At 35.8% G+C, this 19,915-nt stretch overlaps 2 protein-coding genes across 8 annotated transcripts in view; one reads left to right on the top strand and one right to left on the bottom strand.

The window, feature by feature from the left end:
• The window catches only part of HNRNPAB (heterogeneous nuclear ribonucleoprotein A/B), a 31,702-nt gene that overhangs the window by 9,644 nt on the left and 2,143 nt on the right, over positions 1 to 19,915 (bottom strand). For 3 of the 6 annotated variants that reach the window (XM_087887480.1, XM_087887482.1, XM_087887483.1), the window contains exons 3-7: positions 18,866 to 19,034; positions 18,621 to 18,779; positions 17,896 to 18,027; positions 15,323 to 15,410; positions 15,025 to 15,106 (exon numbers count right to left, since the gene is read on the bottom strand). In XM_087887480.1, coding sequence (XP_087743606.1) covers positions 15,039 to 15,106; positions 15,323 to 15,410; positions 17,896 to 18,027; positions 18,621 to 18,779; positions 18,866 to 19,034 — 616 coding nt within the window. In that variant the 3' untranslated portion in view covers positions 15,025 to 15,038. Of the gene's footprint in view, positions 1 to 3,504; positions 3,943 to 13,821; positions 15,107 to 15,322; positions 15,411 to 17,895; positions 18,028 to 18,620; positions 18,780 to 18,865; positions 19,035 to 19,915 lie in introns of those variants that run through there. The other 3 variants (XM_087887481.1, XM_087887484.1, XM_034403231.3) reach the window with 2 other exon arrangements.
• On the top strand, positions 479 to 12,051 carry LOC117655608 (5-phosphohydroxy-L-lysine phospho-lyase-like). Of its 2 annotated transcripts, none has more exons than XM_034403201.3 (14): positions 479 to 694; positions 1,712 to 1,776; positions 3,597 to 3,715; positions 4,220 to 4,379; positions 4,873 to 4,947; positions 5,677 to 5,764; positions 5,854 to 5,970; positions 6,476 to 6,558; positions 6,902 to 7,127; positions 7,331 to 7,485; positions 7,631 to 7,720; positions 10,749 to 10,879; positions 11,418 to 11,465; positions 11,661 to 12,051. In XM_034403201.3, the coding sequence occupies exons 2-13, from the start codon at positions 1,718 to 1,720 to the stop codon at positions 11,438 to 11,440; spliced, it is 1,326 nt and encodes a 441-aa protein (XP_034259092.1). In that variant the 5' UTR covers positions 479 to 694; positions 1,712 to 1,717; the 3' UTR covers positions 11,441 to 11,465; positions 11,661 to 12,051. The 2 variants fall into 2 exon arrangements, with proteins under 2 accessions (XP_034259092.1, XP_087743605.1); XM_087887479.1 differs by lacking the exon at positions 479 to 694 and adding an exon at positions 1,350 to 1,536.

Here is a 19,915-nt window from a genome sequence, read left to right as displayed (position 1 = left end):
TTTGCTTTGCTCTTGATTTAAGTCAAAATTATATGAAGAAAATATATCAATAAATTTCTGATCTTTGCCCAAAACAAAGCAAGTATGGTATCAACACAAGCAAATGTTAAGTAAAGCCACAAATATCAGGATAGACTGAAGTATTACTGAGAAATCAATTTTTGATAGAAAATCTGCCATTTTCCTGAATCCCCTGAGCTGTGGTGCAAGAAAGATGAAATGTTCCTCTCTGCAAATTAGTCTTCTGAATTGTGAATAAGGCATTAATTCACTTATCTTTAGATACACACTGTTTTTATGTATATGTCAACCAGTCTTACGGATACCTCTCAAAGAAAATAAACCACCAAAATCCATGGTGCTGGGTTATTTCAGATACCAAATATGAGGAAGAAATTCCTACTTTAAAAAAAATCATCTTAGTGATACAACATAATGAGCTACAGTAGTCTTATCAATCCCGGATATATCTCACACCCACATCTTATATTTCCTGCAGAAAAGCTGGAAGAGTTTTACTGTGGAGGACAGCTCCAGATATACTTTCTGTTTAACCCCGTCCTACTTTTTTTTTTTTTTTTTATCTTCGTCAGCTTTTTGCCAGCCTGGAGCATTTCGGCAACTGCCATTTTGCTAAGTCAGCCCTGCAAAGAAACAGGCAGTGCAACTCTGTACCGATCTACTCAAAAGTACGGTAAGTCGCCTCGTTCTGTAAGATTTATTTCCAGGTAAACGCAGAGAATTGCACCTTGAGTTAATGAAAAAGAACAATATTATCTGTTCACAAAACGCCTGTCAAATCGCCGAGGCAGATTATTATTTAGTTCTAGTACCTGCAGTAAAAAAAAAATAAAAATACTCGATTCCTCTTACGGCGCTTGCTAAACGCATGGCCGTATAATTTATGTAAAATGCCCATTAGTCATGGGGTCTGACTATTATGGGATCTGCGCTCCAAGTCGTCGGTTAGGTAACGCAATCCTTGCAACCATATAGGACGGCTGCAAAAGATTACGAGGTAACCACGTCAGACAGTTTGCCAGGGCAGGGCAAGCGTGTTTTCCCTTCATTTTCCGCTTTACTGGTGAAAAGATGCACAACTCTGGGAAAGGTTACTTTGCTGCCTCTTGCAAAGATGCAGCCCTTCAACAGCAACATTGAAAACAAGGGGAAAACAAGGGAAAACTCGCCCGCTTGACTGCTTCTCATCTATAAACGGCCTTGAAACCGCTATCCGCAGGAGTTGGCAATAGTTTAAATCGCCTTCCCCCTCGTCCCGCGTGGTAGTTTACTCCAAATACAAACGACCGAAGCGTTTCGCTCGCTTCCGGCCGCATAAATGTAGAATGGGCGCCTCTTTTTAAAAAGAGAAAAAACAGGCTTCTCAAGGCAGTTAGCTTCGACCCTCAAATCCTACCAAAATTAAGTAGCAGAGAGACGCGCGCTCCCTTCGCTTTGGAGGAAGTCGGAACAACTTTCAGCAGATTCAGTTTGGCTCAAGCTTTGAGAAAACTCTCATTTCCAAACTCAGCCCAGGTAGATGGTTAAAAGACGCAACTGGAGTCCTCCGCGGCGACCTCAGCTCCCCCGCGCTCCGAGTGCTGACCGGCGGAGAGAACGCAGGGCTTCGGCGTCGCTTAACCTATAGAGCGGTTTTGCCCGTGGATTCCCCCTATGCTAACCTTTTCTATCTCTACGGTTCCTCTCCCAGACAGCCATGAGCTCCGAGCCTCGCAGCCGCCAGCAGACTCTGGCTTTACGGAAGCAGTTCATCGGGTAGGTGCCTCGGCGGCGGATGCAAAGCCTGTCCGGCCTTGAAAAGACCATCCTGTGTCGTAAAGTGCCAGACGCCCACCCACCCGCTCATTCCGCAGTAAAGGGGGAGCCGCTGCAATACACGCGCGCTGCGCTTCCGCTGCTTGCGGGTTGGCGCGACGCCTTCATCTCCGGGGGGCGTCTTGCTGCTTCGGCTCTAAAGGCGGCAGCCGCGTAGATCCGCTATGGGCCCCCATCTACATGTTCACCCGTGAGATCAACCCGATTGCCCCGCGCTGCCCAGATTGATTCCTATCTCCGTCTCGAGCATTTCCCCTAGCACTCGGGTCGGCGGTACAAAATAGTCTAGCATCTAGGCGGCGTGATTCTTCCCCGGGGAACCAGCAGACGATTTCAATTTGTAATAATTATAATCGTGTAATTGAGTGTTTATCTATAATTTGAAAACCCAGTGGTTGGTTTGTTTATATATTTGTGGGTTAACATAAGTAAACTTCATAACTACAGGCGTTTTGTCCTTCTACTTACAAGGACAGTTCAAGGTACATCACTGTAATTCTCTTGCTGGAGGCACCAAAAAGTATTGTTAGGGCATAATGACTGTAATCGGAATGTTTGTATTAGGAGTATGCACACTAAAAGCCAACCAGCAGTGCTGGCTTGGCTTGAAAGTTAGGGTCCTTTCATTACTAATGGCACAGTGAAGTATGGTCATAGGAGCTTGAAAACCACTACACATCAGGCATCTCCAAAATAAGACCCACAGGCTGCATGCGCCCCTGGACAGCTATTCATGGGGCCCCACAATGTATATGATTTATATACATTAACTATGTTATATACGATATCTGATATGCAGCAAAAGACAATTCCTATTCACTCAGTAGCCTAGGCAAGCCAAAACGTTTGTATACCCAGGCTATATAGACAATAGAAAATCCCATTTCTATCCATCTTGTACTCATTGCATCCACCAAGCCTGGTCACTTGATTTCCTGAGAAGTCTATTGTGAAACATTGTCTCAGGATCCAATATAACTGTAACTGCCTGCAAACTATCCACACACACACACACCCTCGTTAATATAAGCCCTGTTCAGAAATATGTAAGTCTGTTAAAAGCACTAATCAAGAGGACTCAAACAGACAGCTTACTTCCATACCTAAGGCCACATCAGTAGGTAAGTCCATCAAGGCCAGTAGTCCTAAAAACAATTATTACTTCTGTGTTGGCTTGCCCCAAATACCAGTTGCTTGGGAACTCTGCAAGGGAGGGATATGCCTCTTAATGCAATGAGAATACCCCAGAGGCATTTAGTTAGTCACTGTGAGAAACAAAATGGTTCAAGAAAGGGTTTGCCCTGATCCAGCGGAACTATACTTATGGTCTTAAAACAAGTAATATTTTCAGTACAGATAGTCCTCGATTTAAAACCACAATTGAACCCCAAAATTTTGTATTACTCACTGTCACATCTCCTACAAATATGCATTACAAATGTCACCTCAACAAGTTCCTGACTTTGTGCTTCTGTTAAGACTTCCACAGATCAATTATATAAAGAATTGTATTCCGAGATACAATCGTGCTAAAAATGCTTAAAGAAAGTGACTTTTACTTGCTCAAATTACTTGCAACCAGGAATGACAAAACTCAGTTCAAAAACATTTTCCTTAGAATTTGATTAAAACGGATGGATTATTGTATCATTGTAGCTAATTAAATCATTTTTGATTTATTACCTCAAGTCTGCAATACATTGATAAAAATTTTAATATGTTCCAATTAAGTTAATTTTTTAAAAATACTTCCATTAAAGGTCATCCTGCAAGCTTTTTTTTCCAGAAGATCCAGTGAAGATTATCCAGGCAAAGGGCCAATATATGTATGATGAAAATGGAAACCAGTACCTTGACTGTATCAATAATGTTGCTCATGGCAAGTGTGAAATTATGTTCTCTTTAGTAAACTCTCTTAGGTCTAACCTGTGTAGTCAGGTAAATTTAACTCCAGTCCTTTCTAAACTTTCAAAATGTTTGTGTTTGATTCTTTCCTTTTCCATGGTTTAACTTGTCCATATCATCCATCCGCAATGGTAACTTTATGTGGCCTGTGTTTGCTCTCATAGATAGTATCTGCACCCATTCATTCACTTAATTCAAACCCTGTGGAGTAAGAATAAATATGCTAACAATGATTCAGAATTATTTAGAAAAATAAAGGCTATAGTTGATATTTAAAAGTTTGGTGATCAAGACAAAATAGGAAGTCATTCTACTTTTCTATGGAAGTGCACCCCTAGCTGAAGTGACATCATGAAATTTTGCCTTTTGATTTCCCAAGATTAGGCTGGAAATAAAATAACTGAGGAATTACATACGTAGTCTTAAAACTGCATGAATGGTCACTGAAATTGCTATTTTCTCACCCTTATTTTTTCAGTGGGGCACTGCCATCCTGAAGTGGTCAAAGCAGCTCATCAGCAGAATCTACTGCTAAATACAAACTCTCGGTATCTGCATGACAATTTGGTGGATTATGCACAGAGACTTTCTAAAACATTGCCGGAGAAGTTGTGTGTCTTCTATTTTTTGAATTCAGGGTAGGATTTGTGTATTTATTAATCAATAGATCATACAGGCATCTTTGCAGAACAAGAGAACTGACATTTGTTATCCCCCCACGGAACTGTTTGTCAGGATAATCACATCTTTGCTTCTTTGGTATTTATATTACTTCAGTATTTGTTTCTTTAGTCAAAATGAATGAAAATGCATTTTCCATTTTGGGGGGGGGGGAGACATTCATATTTTCCTTATTTTCTATAATCAAAAGGCTTTTTATCAAACATTTAATTAGCAACTGTAATGAAACACTGCATATAAATAAATGTAAAATTCTCTTTTAAAATTATGTTTATTGTATCCATATTTTTTTCTTTTAACCATTCAACTAAAGTTTATTAAAACTTACATACATCTAACACTGGTCATATTTCCATACCAGTATGTCCCCATTTGATACATATGAAACTACTCAGGTTTATAGATGACTGAATATGAACAATGAGAAAATCTCAGAATTTTCCATTACAGATCAGAAGCTAATGATCTTGCTCTGAGACTAGCACGGCAATATACAAAGCATAAAGACGTTATTGTTATTGACCAGTAAGTATATACAATGTTTTAAATACCATTATATTACTATGTCCAATTCAGCTAACAGCACCTAATCAACCTTAATAGAACTTCGAAAAACCTAAACGGGATCGTGTCCAGAACTTGGACAAGAAAATGCTGCCAGGGAATCTGAGGGATATAGGTTAGATTAGGAAGCTTTTAAAAAGTATGACAAAGGGGTATTAATCACTTCCACACTGTTCCCTAGAAAACTATAAGAACATGCTGTTATAATTATCAGAAGTTTAGTTTGGCTCAAGAATTTTTATTTTCTTTCAATAGTAATTGAAGTCACAAATACCTAAAATTTAACCTATATTTCATACTAAGACATATTTAGGTTATCAGTATTTTTTTAAGTTTATTAACACTCTTTTTTTTTATCTTGAATCTTCCTAGTCTTCCAAAAAGCCAAGATCAAACAAACTGAATTCCTAATCTAGGTACATCCATTTAGTTTCAAAGTACATGATCCCAAAGCCCATATTTTGAATTACAACTTGCATTTAATGTACATACATAAAGTAGAATTTTGAAAATGTATCTTTATGGGAACTGTTTGCTTTCTAGGACATCAGCTGAGATATGTAAAAGTATTATAAATTAGAAAGTAGGTGCTTCAGTTTGGCAGTCTGGATGTGTACAATTTTCTGGTGCTAATATTAAACCAAGGTAGAATTTATCGTATTTCTGTGGATTATTGTGTTTTGTTTTAAGCGCTTATCATGGACATCTGACATCTTTGATTGACATAAGTCCATACAAATTCAGAAATCTAGATGGCCAAAAGGAATGGGTCCATGTGGTAGGCATAAGAGACTATATTAACCCTTTTCTTGTTTATTTCCAATTCACCTAAAACCAAGAGGTCTAATCAGCTATTTTTTTGAATAGGCTCCTCTTCCTGATACATACAGAGGATTATATAGAGAAAATCATAAGGATCCAGCCACAGCATATGCAGATGAAATGAAAAAAATTATTGGCAAAGCACACCAAGAAAACAGAAAGGTAAAATTGTCTTTAAAGTTTCTGTATTTATGATTTTGGGTTTCTTTTTAACATGAATTTAGTCAGTTATCCAGTGTGCCTTTACAGTGGAGTTTTTTCTTCTGTCTTCTTTGTAGCAATTATGTAACAAGTCAGGAAATTTGGAAAAAAATGTGTAGTATTCAGCTGCAGCTTCATTCATTATAATTTTTTATGTTTTGCTCCAGACCAACTGTTTAAAATTGAGTAAAGTTCTTGCATCCTAAAGAATCTGAGTGGCAGAACACTTTTTTCTTTTGAGAAGAAAAAAAACACATTGTTGGCTATAACTCATAGTTCTTGGCAAGAAAAAAGTTCAAATGTACAGTTGTTTGGATAGTTAAGGTTTCTTATGTGTTATAGTAGTTATTACTCAACTGTGGTACCTAAGATTTCTGAATTAGAAGCTTTAATATATCCAAAAAGGCAGATACATGCACATATGTATTATGTATACGTCTACTAATTACATTATATACACTTTCAGTTTGCTGCACTTTTTGTAGAATCATTGCCCAGCGTTGCTGGACAAATCATTCCACCATCTGGTTATTTCCAAAAGGTTGCAGAGTAAGTATTCATATTTTTCTTCTACCTGTTTCTGTTTATTCTAAACAGTATTCATATATTTTCTGTTTAGAATAAACTTCCAAGTTTAAGGACTTTTAAGATGTTTAACTTCTGCAAGATCCAGTTTTAATTCCCAAAGATTTCAGTAATTAAAATTGAAATGATTTAACTTTACAAATATTTAATTTTCCTTGGTGGGATTTTGTTTTTGGTTGCAGCTTAATTTTGGAAAAAGTCAATTGTTGGAGAGATTTGTTTTAACCCTAAATAAATTGTTCAGAAGTACTGATTTAATAAGATCTGTTCCATTTCTGCGTAAATATATTTCTTGTTCTTTTAATAGGCATATACACAAAGCAGGAGGTGTATTTATTGCTGATGAAATTCAGGTTGGCTTTGGCAGAGTTGGCAAACATTTTTGGGCATTTCAACTTCAAGGAGAGGATTTTATTCCTGATATTGTTACCATGGGAAAGCCAATAGGGAATGGACATCCTGTGGCTTGTGTAGCAACAACAAAGGAAATTGCAGAGGCCTTTTCAACAACAGGAGTAGAGTATTTTAACACAGTAAGCAGTCACCCACATTTTCATTCTAAAATGCATCTTAGTGTAGTTTGAGTGTTACATGTATTCAAATAGTTCATGCATAAGGTATTTACTGGATTGCTACTACATTATATAAAATTCTCACTGGCATATGGTACTTGTTTTTGGCAAACAATTCTGTGTAGAAAATTTATTTTTGTTTTATTTCTCCCTGCCATTCATAGTTTGGAGGAAATCCGGTGTCCTGTGCAATAGGCCTAACAGTCCTGGATATTATTGAGAAAGAAGAGCTTCAAACCCATGCTCTTCGTGTGGGAAACTTCCTTATGGAACTACTCAATCAACAAAAAGCTAAACATCCTCTAATTGGAGATATCAGGTATCAATTTTAAAACATTTACCATTTATTTAATAAATGCAGTATATACTTGCCACATAGTTTCTTAGCACGATTTTTAGCAGTCCCAAATTGCACATATTTATTGTAACTAACTGTAACTTCATGTTTCACCTTGTTTTTACAGGGGTGTTGGACTATTTATTGGTGTAGATTTAGTACAAGACCAAGAGAAAAGATCACCTGCTACCAAAGAAGCAGAATTCATCGTAACAAGGTAAAGGTACTCTGAGATATTTTGTTTGCTTGGATATAGTTTAATTTATTGGTAGTGGAAGAGAGATTAGTACTTACTTTTTACCTTCTATCTCCTGAAATAATCTGTGGGCAGTATCTCCACGTTTCACAAGTGAATTACAGATAGAGAACTTAGTAGTTTGCACACCTCTTTTCCGTTATGTATGCAGAATTGTAAATGCAATGTACAAGAAGTTATTACGGTTCCCTAGATTCTGCTTTTCTCTTGGGATGTATCAATCTGGGAGCTCCAATAGTAGCTGCCAGATTGATACATCCCAAGAGAAAAGCAGAATCTAGGGAATCATAGTAACATTGTAGTTACTACCGTGTATAGCAATGTAGTATATTAGTAATGTAGTTACTATTGCAAATTACCAATAGTAGTTTGTAATCTTGAAGAATAGAAAATGCTCATTAGTTTTAAGACATGATCTGATCTCAAAAGAGAATAGTATTTGCTTCTAACAATTTATAAGGTACCTCTGGAACAGATGGGCTGGTGTATATTAGGTAACACTAGAATGTTCTGTACCTGGAAACCAGAATTTTGCATCCCCCCCTATTTCCTCCCTAGATATATTTTCAGATATGTATACTGAATTTATCAACAGATAGCTAGTAAGTTTGATTATATATACTAACTCAGGATTGTTACATGTCTAAATCCTTCTGCTACTATGGAAAGAACAAACTCTGATAGTTTCCCAAGTATTAAGGATAGCTATAATATACTCACAAAGAGTACATAATTATCTGAGGTATATAAGAAAGGAATGGGAGAGATGAATTATTGGGTAAAATGGGTTTGTTGTTTAGTGTCCTTTTGGTCTTTGGACATGGAACTTAAATTAATATTTAAGCAAGAAAATAAAGAACAGCCCTCCTATATCCCTCAGGGAACCCCTTTTCCCAATCTAAGAACTGTATTCAATCACAGCGATCTCATATTTTGTGATCAATTTTTCAAAAATTGTGTTGAACCATTATCAAGCTGTCAACCATGAAACATGTTAATATGCTTCCCCAAATGAAAACTCCTTCACTATTAGTGTTATCCAGCTGATGCTTTAAGGGCTTCCCATTTGCCCTAAAGGCCTGCACCCCTCTGCTAGCTAGAATAAGATAAGGTTTTCCTGATCCTATAGGACAGGGATATCAAACTCACGTCATCATGGTGGTGTCACGTGACATATTGGGACTTTTTCCCCCCTTTACTAAACCATGGGTGGGCATGGCAAGCGCATGACGCATCTGGCCCATGGGCCACGAGTTTGACAGCCCTGCTCTAGGAGGATGAAGTAAGGTGTTTGTAACAGTAGACTCTGCCAGTCTGTATTCAATCCTCCTCGGAAACTTTCTGAACTGCTTGATTACATTTTGTGTTTCTTGCATCAATTCTGGAAGGCTTGCCAGTCCATCTGGTAGATTCTGACAATGTTGGGCATCTTGAGGGAAGGAGAGTGTCAACTACTGGGTCCATTCACTTAGTTCCAACAGGTCAAGAGGGTTTCCAGATCAGTTGCTTCCCTAGTGATGTGTGTCAGTGTTAGTAGGAACATATAGAGTAGGGCTGGAAGTTACAAAGCCTCAATTTCTTGTCTTGAACGCAGGAAATTTGCATTGATCCTCTTTGCTGTTGCTTTTCTTAAGCAAATCAACTCCAGGATATCCCATGCTGTAATCTGCTTTCATTTTAAACCTTCATAACCTGATAGGTTCATTCTGATCCTTAAGGTTCAACACCATTCTCTACTTTCAATTCCTTTTGGGAATCGTAAATAAAATGGGGAAAAAATCCTGACAGGAGTTACTTTGATGGTACTTTATAGTTCTGACATTTTTGCAAATTCTTGGTGGCTCAGAACATCCTTTTGTATACCTGGACATGGTAGAAATTTTTCTCTTCAATCCTACAGCATACGCCAGCTTGATCTTCATGGAATCCTGTGCATATCAACCTATTTATTAGGAGGCATCTTTTCCACTGAGCTTTTCCCCTTTGGTGGGTTTAAAGGGCTGTGTCATAGTGGTTGTAAGCTGCAGGGCCAATAAGCTATTTTCAGGGGGTGAAAAGGTACTGCTCAATCTTTGCTATAACAACTGGATAAGGATTTCCTCTGTAATCTGGTATTTCTTAGGGCTATGGGCAATTACATTTTTGTACTTGCTTTTTATCAGCACTTGTGTGAGCAACTTACAAAACAGTCTTCGTCTCAGGAAAGGCTTGTATGTGACATGACCTTTGACAGGTGATCCACATCTGTGTTTTAACTAGCACCAGACACATCATGGAACCAGTCTTGCAATTCCAGGCCCCGCTCTCAGATATCTTGAATTTACTGATTATGCTAAAATAATCATTCCACCAAGACTATTGAAGTGTGCGCCCTATTTCTCAGCCAACTTACTAGTAGGTTTTTGGGAGGAGGGGAGGAGCAGTGAACATTTTCTGAGATTTGGCCTACTTTTCTTTCCATCTATACACATCATTGCCCTGTCATTAGCTCAGTGATTAAAGCTGATAAAGGAATAAGATCCACCTTGTCTCAAGGAGACAGAGCCAAGACTGAAGAAGGCTTCCTCCCAAAGGGCAAAAAAACAAATGCTTGACCCTAGCTTCATGTAGAGAGTAATTAATCCTTTCATATTGATTCTGTCGTTCCAATAATGGAAGCCATGACATATTGAAACCCGTGCTTACATAATGAAGTAAGACAAATTTAAAGGGGACCTTATGATTTTTCCAACTCCAGCTTAAAAGTATTTAGGAACATGTAAGCTTCTTGGTCATGCAGGGTCTCAATGCCACTGTAAGAGTGCATGCTCCAGACAGCTCTTGAAGCCTACAGGTTTTTAAGAAAAATGCCAAATCCTGCCAAGTCATAACCAAAACCCCCATTGTGCCCAACAATGGATAAAGCTCATACATTATTGTAAATGTGAATATGATCATACTAAATAACTTACGCTTCTACTAAAATCAGCCATTTTTTCTGGTTCTCTAGATTAAAGAAAGAATTCATTATGCTGAGCACAGATGGGCCAGGCAGAAATGTGCTTAAGTTCAAGCCACCACTGTGTTTCAATACAAAGGATGCAGAGTTAGTTGTTGATAAACTTGATATGATATTAACAGGTAAGTAAAGGAAAGATCTTTAAAATTGGTTTATATAACACATTTTTGAAGCTAGATTACCTATCTGGCATGCTATAGATTGAGCTAAGCCTACTTAAGAAATAAAAAAGAAGCAGTTAAGGAACTAAAATTACTCGATCTATTTTGTTCTATGTGTAGTGTTTACATATGCAAAATTACATGGAAGCTCTCTATACTGAATGACTTTCCTATTAAATTCCTTATGAGAATGCACCAATTAGCACCACTTAAATTTTTTCTCTGAAAATAGATATCATTGTAATGAAAAAACAAGCTTGGGTCTAAATAGAAAAGAAGTGTTTAACTTTATGATAGTCTTTAATAAATCCTATTTCTCATTTTAGCTTTTTGGGGGAGGGAGAATATGAGAATAAATAGAGTTTGAATCAGAAGACCACTAGGAATATTTTTGTGCCACAGGAATGACAAATTTGCATTCTCGATTATATGTAAATAGTAATACTAGCCCATGAATAACAGGCAGACAACAATCATGTTCTAATTGAATATTCTGCAGAATTGGAGATACGAAAAACCTAGATAATGATTTCCAAAGCTACAAGAGGTAAGCATTCATGTACTATTATTATATACAAAAAGTATGTTCTTTATGCAGAAGCCATTAATTTCATTATCCTGAATATCAAATCATATTCCAACAATATACAGTCAACAAAAGCATGTCAAACATAAATTATGAAAATTTTAACTTGCTGGCTTTCCTGTGTGAATACTGAATTCTTTCATCCATCTTTTACAGGATACAGGCATGGTGCAGAATTCTACCATTTTTCTACACTTAAAACTACAATAATAAAATTCTGCCTTCTTCAAGCTTTCATAATCCAGTCTATATAGTTTTACTGAATTGCTGACATTTTTAGCAATACAGCTTGTGATTTTTCAGCTCTATTGCTATTATCTCTACTAATGCAACTCTTAATATAGTAGAGAAGAATTAACATGATTTATCCAGAAAATATAGCTTGTCATCCTTGTGCTATACAGGTTGCAGTACAATATATATTTTTATTTCTACCTATATTTCACAATTAGCACCTTTGATCTAATAAGTCCATTTTCTTTGTAACATTTTATTAACAAATTGGTAGGCACACATTATTTAATAAAACATCCAAACATTAGACTCATGAGAATTGTTTTTTTAAGATTTGTAACATCTTATAGAAATGTTTTATTTACGAAAGAAAGTATTGTCACCAACGCTGACAACCTATTTTTATTTGGAAAGCATAGCTCTCCCATTACAATAATTCAGAAATAAAGAAGAATGCTCATTTTAAAAAGCTGACAGAACAAAAAGTATTTATACCAAAAATGTTGTAACTGATGAAAAGCAACCCATTTTCTAAAGACAATGTCTAACAACTATCTTCAAACATGTTACCTGTTTTTCTGTACTACTGAGATGGCATTCCATCACTAAAGATGGTTCTATGTCTGAAAGTCATAACAGTATCAGATTGGTACCTCTTATTTCTCTATAAGCAATTTCTTTCCTCTCTTAGCTACAGCTAATTTTCTGTATTTCACTAGAAAATGCATTTTCTAGTGTAAAATCCTGTTTATATTTGCTATGACAGGCTCTGATGTTTCAATCCCTAAGATCTGTGACTTGAAGCAAATAAAAACATATTTTTTAAAAAAATGGTAAAATGTGCTTAACGGAACTTCAATAGGCTCTTATGCTGCACATTAATAACAAGTAGGCTTACTTATCAAAACATTCAAAATATAGTACTAGTATTCAACTATCTACACCTGGAGCAGTCATAAAACTTCCATTCTTTGGGACACAAAAAACATAGGATGAAAACAATATTAAAATACTCAAAAGCAAGTAAGGTTGGAAAGCCCACTGTCACATCTATTACAGAGAACAAAAATGTGATCTTTTAAGTTCATAGCCAGGGAGAAGACAGATAATTGTAATTCTAGTGTAATGTGAAAATGTCTTTCAGGAACTCCTGCTAGATATCCAATTGATTATAATAGATGAGTGATGGTCAGAAAAATTGCATAATAGTCATTTTATGTCTAAACGAATTAGCAATTCCTGATCAGAGGTGACTCTGATATAGGATTACCTACTTCTACCACTCTAGCTCGTAACTTCTAGAATGCAATAGTTAATAGTTTCACCTTCAGAAGAACTATATTTAATTTGCCTTCAGTTAGTAGGATTTGACACTCTAGCAAATAAGTCTTGAAAATGTTCTCGTATCATTGTGGACAACATCTTTGTAAGTAGTTAGGTATATTTTCAGTAGCCTTTTAATTTCTCACAGGACACAGCATGACTGAACTACCGAACTGTCAAAAGCAAAACTTATTTTCAAGCCTTATTTGTTACTGTTCAAATGCCCTGACAAGCAAACCATGCAGATTACCATATAAAAATGGTCAAAAATTAAATAACTAGAGCCAGTCCATAGCTGTTGTTAAATGAGCTTAAACAATGAGTTCTAATTTGGGGTTAATATCGATTACTATACAATTAAAATGTTCATAACGGATTATTTATCCTATGGGTAAGTGACTGTGTTGTCTGACACTCCAGAGACAACTTCCTCTTCCAAACCTAGTTTTAACCATGGCTGTTACACATGTAATTAAAACTTCTATTAAAACAGAGCTGTCATTATAATATCTTTGATTTAAGCAAGAAATTATTATTCTAAATAAAAATGCATGATTTTCTTCTGAGCTTATATCTAGCTAAAAAGCTATTTTTGGAAACTTTAAATGTAGAATTTAATGTACTTATAGTGCATTAAAGATCTTTACCCATATTTGACTGTAGGACTGCTATCACCTATTATCTACTGAAAATAGTAACATAGCTCAGAATAAGCTTGGAAGAAGCTATAGAATAGTTGAAAAAAACTTGGAAACAGTACTGAAAATCCAATGTTTACGCAGCTTTAATATTTGCTTAATAATTTTAGCATGAAATGTTTAATTTCTAAATACTAATAAAACACATAAGAGTACAAAAGCCAGTCAGATTGACAGATTTAAGTATGATCAATTAACCTAGGGAAGGTTCAAATATAATGAGTGTACTACATAAGCATCCAGGAGTTTTGTACATATGTTATTGAGCATGTTTTCAGATTTTGAAAGCAGTAAAATTGAACTTGCATATACAAAAAAGCAGACTATAGTGTAAGCATGTCTAATATTGTCTTGTGTGTGTAAATACAGCCTTGAGCCTTTCAGTATTTTAGGTATTTAATTCTACAAATTTATTCCTAAATTCCTATGACCTTTATTCCTACGCAAGGCAATAATACACTATTCTTAATCCTAAAATTTGCCTGAAATATAATACTTGTTCTGCTTCCTGGTTTTTCCTACCTCAATACTTTTAAATTTGTGATCAAACAATTAAGCTTTGCTGGTCTTTCATCAATTTTAGGGTTAAAACATGCTCTAAATCCAACTTCTAAAATTTACGCATCCAACCAGCCACCAGCATTTCTAATGAAATTCTAAGGCTTCTTTTCTCTTGAGCTACAAAAGGATAGCTGGAATAATGGCACAGGATACTGTATTATGCTTTTTTATTCAAAAGCTAGAATAGCATCAATATCCATGTCATGGTGAATCAGAACACATGTAAAATACCTTACAATACATTAGATTCCAAAAAGGTACCAAAAAGTACAGTAAAATTAACACTTCCATTACAGGAAATGTATGACACAAAACCAATACAAAATAAAAAGGTGGAAAGTGATACTGGTTCCCTAAGATGCATCTCATTCTGTACAACTGGAATAATGTGGTTAACTCCAACGGGCAGTCCCTAGATGCAGAAGCTGCAGCTTTAAGCAGACCCCTCAAAATCATTTCAATTTAACCTATCAATAAAATCATTAATCTTCAGCAAGGCTGAAATTTACACACCACACTCTCTAGACAACTATTATCTGTAAATATTAAACAAAGACATTTCCAGGGAAGTCTTCAGATACACATAACAGGCCATAGAAATGTATTGTAAAGTTAATTTTGGTACATAATTGTAATGTCCATCTACAGCATTAAGTACAAAACATATGCAGTAGTTTTGTGCATTAGAGCATGCCACTGCATACCTGAATACTTTTGATCAATATGGCTTGTAGTTATTCTGATGACCACGTCTTGGAGCCTTCCCATAATTTGAACTGCCTTGACCTATAAGTAAGCAATCAAATGCATTAAATTAGTATTTAGTCATGCTTGCAGGTATCTGTAGCCAGATCCCATCCAAAATACACATATACTGAATAGTTGTAATCTTGACAGCTACATCCTATATTCAAAACTTCTTTCTTCTATAGAAGGAAAATCACCTGGAAAAACCTGTATTTTAAAATCTGTCCATTCTAGAGTACTGAATGCAATACGTACCTCTTCTTCCACCTCTTCCTCGGCCGCCCCCAGAACCAAACTGTTGCTGCTGATATACTTCTTTTGGCTGTGCTACCTTAATTTCACACTGAAAAGATTGTAATGTAAAATAGATGTTCTTAACATACAATATTACATATACATACCACAAGTTACAAATGTTATAAATATCTGGATTACAAACATATTTTCCAAATAATTAAATCTGAGGGCAAATATTCTAGAGAACACTTCTGCTGCACAAAAGTTAACACTGTACTAGAATTTATATGATATAATCTATAAACTCAGTACCTCTTTCAAAACTGAACTTTAATCTCTCAAACTGCATAAACCCAGTTTACATGATTAAATTTCCATATGCTGTCTGAAACCAGGAAACAGGTTAAGCAAAGTATGGTTAACTATGGCTAAATATATCACATGAATATAGTCAAAAGTGCATGTGGTCCTTGACTTAACAATCATTCATTCAGCAACCTTTTGAAATTACAATGGCACTGAAAAAAGTAATTTAAGAATAGTCCGCAACTTATTACAATCACAGTATTCTCAAAGTCACATGATCAAAACTCAGGAACTTGGCAACACACATGTATTTATGAAAGCTGAAGCATCTTAGGGTCATGTGAAGCATAGTCAATGGAAGGAAAATGTATTCACTTAACATCTGATTCACTTAACAATCATGATAAAAAAGGTCATAAAATCTGGCACAACTCACTTAAGAAGCACAAGAATTTCTAGTCCCAATTGTGATCTTAGTCAAGGCTTACCTCTGTACACATATTTTTCATCTGATAGTGCTATGAATGCCAAGCACATGAGTTTTAAACTATTAGACAGTGACTATAACCCAAAACAGGGCAACATGAACCTCCCAAATATTGTTGAATTACGTCCATCATCCCTCATCATTTTCATGATTACTGGAATTATTGGCAGTTGAAGTTTGGCAGCATCCAAAGTTCTAGCACTCGAGCTCCCCCACTATAAGCCCTGCTCTTACAATATGCTTCCACATTCTACCACTATTTGTATTTTGCTTTATATCCTTCTGCTTCAAGCAGCCCATATTCTAATCAAGCAACTTCCTACTTTTGGCCAAGTTTCCTAGTGTTATATTAATGTTTGCATGTCTTCTTATTCAAGTGATTTTCAAAAAAGTTTATTTCCTTACTATTGCAGGATCCAAGCAAATTAATAAAAATTAACAGAAAATGCTTATTTTAAGTCCATTGTTTAAGAAACCTTTATCCTTCTAGCTATCCTCCTAGTTCAGGGCAACAACTATAGAGAAAGTAACAAAAGAAAGGTACTTCCTGTTTTGAAAGTGGTTGCATTTTAAAGAGTGACTTTGAGGGCAACAGGCATTATTTCCAATGATATCACATTGGTAAGATCAATATTTTTGCCTTAGTTTGCCATTTTGGTTAATGAACAGAAAGGAAACAAAACTAAAAATCTAGCACCATGTCACAGGTTCCAGAAGCTGTAAGGGGGATGATAAAGGCCTGTTATATTGTTGATTACTTAGCTGACCCAGGCTGCGACATTCAAATAACAGTAGTATACCAGCATTATATAAATACAACTTTTGTGTCTACGCATTCCACCCTTCCTGCCTACATTATTCCCACACCCCATCAACAAATGTGGTCCACATAAGACTTGTATATCAGCCATTAATATTCCTTTTTGAGAGAATAATAATCTATAGCTGTAATGGCAAACCTGTGGCACGCAGAGCCCTCTCTGGGCATGTGCACAGTCGCCAGCTGCTCTTCCAGTTTCTGGTGCGCAACTGGTCTTTGCATACGCCGGAGCCCGGAAACCCGACAACTGGCTGGCCGGCGTGCACTGGTCTTCAGTTTCCGGCACGTGTGAAGACCAGGTGGCCATGCACGCCAGAAACAGGAAGAGCAGCTGGCCACCTGGTCTTCAGGTTTCCGGCACTCTGGTGCGCGATTCCGCTTTTGGCACTCAGTGCCGAAAAGGTTCGCCATCACTGATCTATAGCTTCTAGGTCTGAGATGCCACTGAATGTTTTCATGAAATTGTAAATTAACTAATATACTACTTTCATACAAATTAGCCGTTTTTCACTAACTTGCTAAAGTATATTAAATCATATTTAATGGTAGGCATTACGTATTTCTCAAATTATATTTTTCTATTAACTAAAACTTGTTTGGCATAATATAATGAAAAATATTATGAATCACTTTTCAAAGTGAAATAGGCAGCATATAAATTTAATATTATCTAGAAACAGTTAGCCCTCACTTCTGGGGAAAAAAGACACGTACACTGTAATACCATCTACAAGTGCTGATGCTACTTCAAATCATTGATTATGCAAAGAGAATCTGGACAGTTTCTAATTCTGTAGTGCAAAAACATAGATCTCGTGGCTAAAAAATTATGCAATAAATATACTGTGCTTTTAGTCTGTTTCCTATACAGTTTCCACTTTCAAAATAAACAGTGTAATTCTCTCTCTTTTCACTTTCCAACAATGTGCAAGATATATAGGGTGAATAGAATCCACTATAAATAAGCGGAATTCCTACCTTACTACCACTGACATTGTGGAACTTTTTCTCTAATATTTTCTTCACTGGTTCTTCTTCCTTAAATGTGATGAATACAAACCCTCTTCTTTTATTGGTCTTTGGATCCATTGGAAGTTCAATTGCTTCAATCTAAAGAAACATATTTCAAGTTTATTGCAATTATGTACATTACCTTATTCAGTAATTATAGTCAATCTCTTGTTTCTTCCGGGTACAACAGTCTTATGTTAAAAACTGCAACTTGTTAAGCACTAGGAACTTAGTAGATAAAGCTACATTGATAAAATAATGTAACAAATGCAAACTATTATTGCTCTGCAAGTGTGATCTGATTTGTATAATAATTTGCAAATTTCATCTATGGATGACCATTTGCTGCTCTAAACAATTAAAGCCTATTAGAATTTACTATATACTATGCTCGAAAAGCCACAAGGAAATACAAGGACAGAAAGCAATATAAAAATAGATTTATGATACACAGGGGTACATGATTTGCCAACCATTTAAAGAAATGCCATGATATAATAATTAAATCAAAATACAAGCATATACATATGTATATTGCACACCTAGTATACTACTGCACTTGGTATAATAAATCAATCTCTGGGTAATATATCCCATATTTCTATTTATAATTACTGTGGATTAAAACAATTTGCTTTACTATTTCAGGATAAAGCTATCCTGTCTACCTAAACTTGCATCAGATTATATACCTCTCCAAACTCTCCAAAATATTCCCTGATTTTGTCTTCTGTTGCCTCTGGGTTAAGTCCACCAACAAATATTTTCTTCACAGGATCCTTTTTCATTGCCATTGCTTTCTTAGGGTCAATCACTCTTCCATCTAATTTGTGTTCTTTTTGCTCCAAAACCTACAAAGCAGTTCAACAAATCAGGATGACAGAACATTTATAACATTAGCAGTAGTCTTAGTAATATATCTCAGTCTATCACTCACCTTATCAACACTTCCTGCTTCTTTGAAGAGAATGAATCCAAAACCTCTTGATCTGCCTGTATTAGGATCCATCTTTATTGTGCAATCAGTTACTTCACCAAATTTAGTAAAGTAGTCTTTTAAATCTTTTTTGCTTGTATCCCAACTGAGACCACCAACAAACATTTTCCTGCAACAAGGTAAGCAAGACACACTGAAAAATTATGACCACTGTTACCATAGCAATACAAGCAGTCCTCAATTTACCACCACTGGTTTAGTGACAGTTCAAAGTTACTGAAGAAAGTAACTTATTACTATTTTTCACACTTAAGACCATTGTAGTATCCCCATGGCCACGTGATCAAAATTCAAGCATTTGGCAAATGGGGTGAATTTATGATAGTTGCAGTGCTCTCATGGTCTTCTCATCACCATTTGTAACCTTCTTAGCTAGCTTCTAATAAGCAAAATCAAAGAAAAAAGCTGGATTCACTTAATGACATGATTCACTTAACAGTGAAGTGAATTCATTTAACTGTGATTCATTTAACTGTAGCAAAATAGGTTGCAAAATGGGGCAAAACTCAATTGCCTTATTTACTAATGGAAATTTGGGGCTCAATTGTAGCCATAAATTGAAGACTACCTGCATTTCACATCTCAGTATAATTGAACTTCTGTAATTTGTGATGTATAGCCTTTCATAAAACAAGTTTACATAGTTATATCTGTGGTTCAATTGCCTTCAATTTCAGACCCTGAGATAATAAATAAAAACTAAGCAAACCAAAGTAGTTTACTAACAGAAGTCATAAAAACTAATGATTCTAACTCAAGTTTTGAGCATTCTGCCTTCATCAAAACTCAAACTTTTTGTTTAAACAATTACCAGTTTGATTTTTTATTATAATAGGCTGGCTCTATTACAAATTTTAGATATATTAAAGCTTCCTGGCATTTCAATTGGGCTGCATGTAATTATGTAAAAGGATGTTTTTTGTGGGTATCCACTTCAAGTCCAGGCTTTCTCTAAGAAAATTTAATGGAACAAGAAAAACATACAAAAGA

Source organism: Pantherophis guttatus, chromosome 2 (genome assembly GCF_059756535.1).
Source record: "Pantherophis guttatus breed Tessera chromosome 2, ASM5975653v1, whole genome shotgun sequence".
NCBI classification, from domain to species: Eukaryota; Metazoa; Chordata; class Lepidosauria; order Squamata; family Colubridae; genus Pantherophis; species Pantherophis guttatus.
The sequence above is the reverse complement of the archived record's forward strand: the minus strand, read 5'-3'. Positions and strand labels throughout refer to the sequence as shown.

Excerpts from the sequence above, each read along its gene's own strand:
- LOC117655608 (XM_034403201.3), top strand. The coding sequence starts at position 1,718 with ATGAGCTCCGAGCCTCGCAGCCGCCAGCAGACTCTGGCTTTACGGAAG. Across the intron at positions 1,777-3,596 it reads TTACGGAAGCAGTTCATCGG|GTCATCCTGCAAGCTTTTTT; the intron begins GTAGGTGCCTCG and ends CTTCCATTAAAG. Across the intron at positions 7,128-7,330 it reads GAGTAGAGTATTTTAACACA|TTTGGAGGAAATCCGGTGTC; the intron begins GTAAGCAGTCAC and ends TGCCATTCATAG.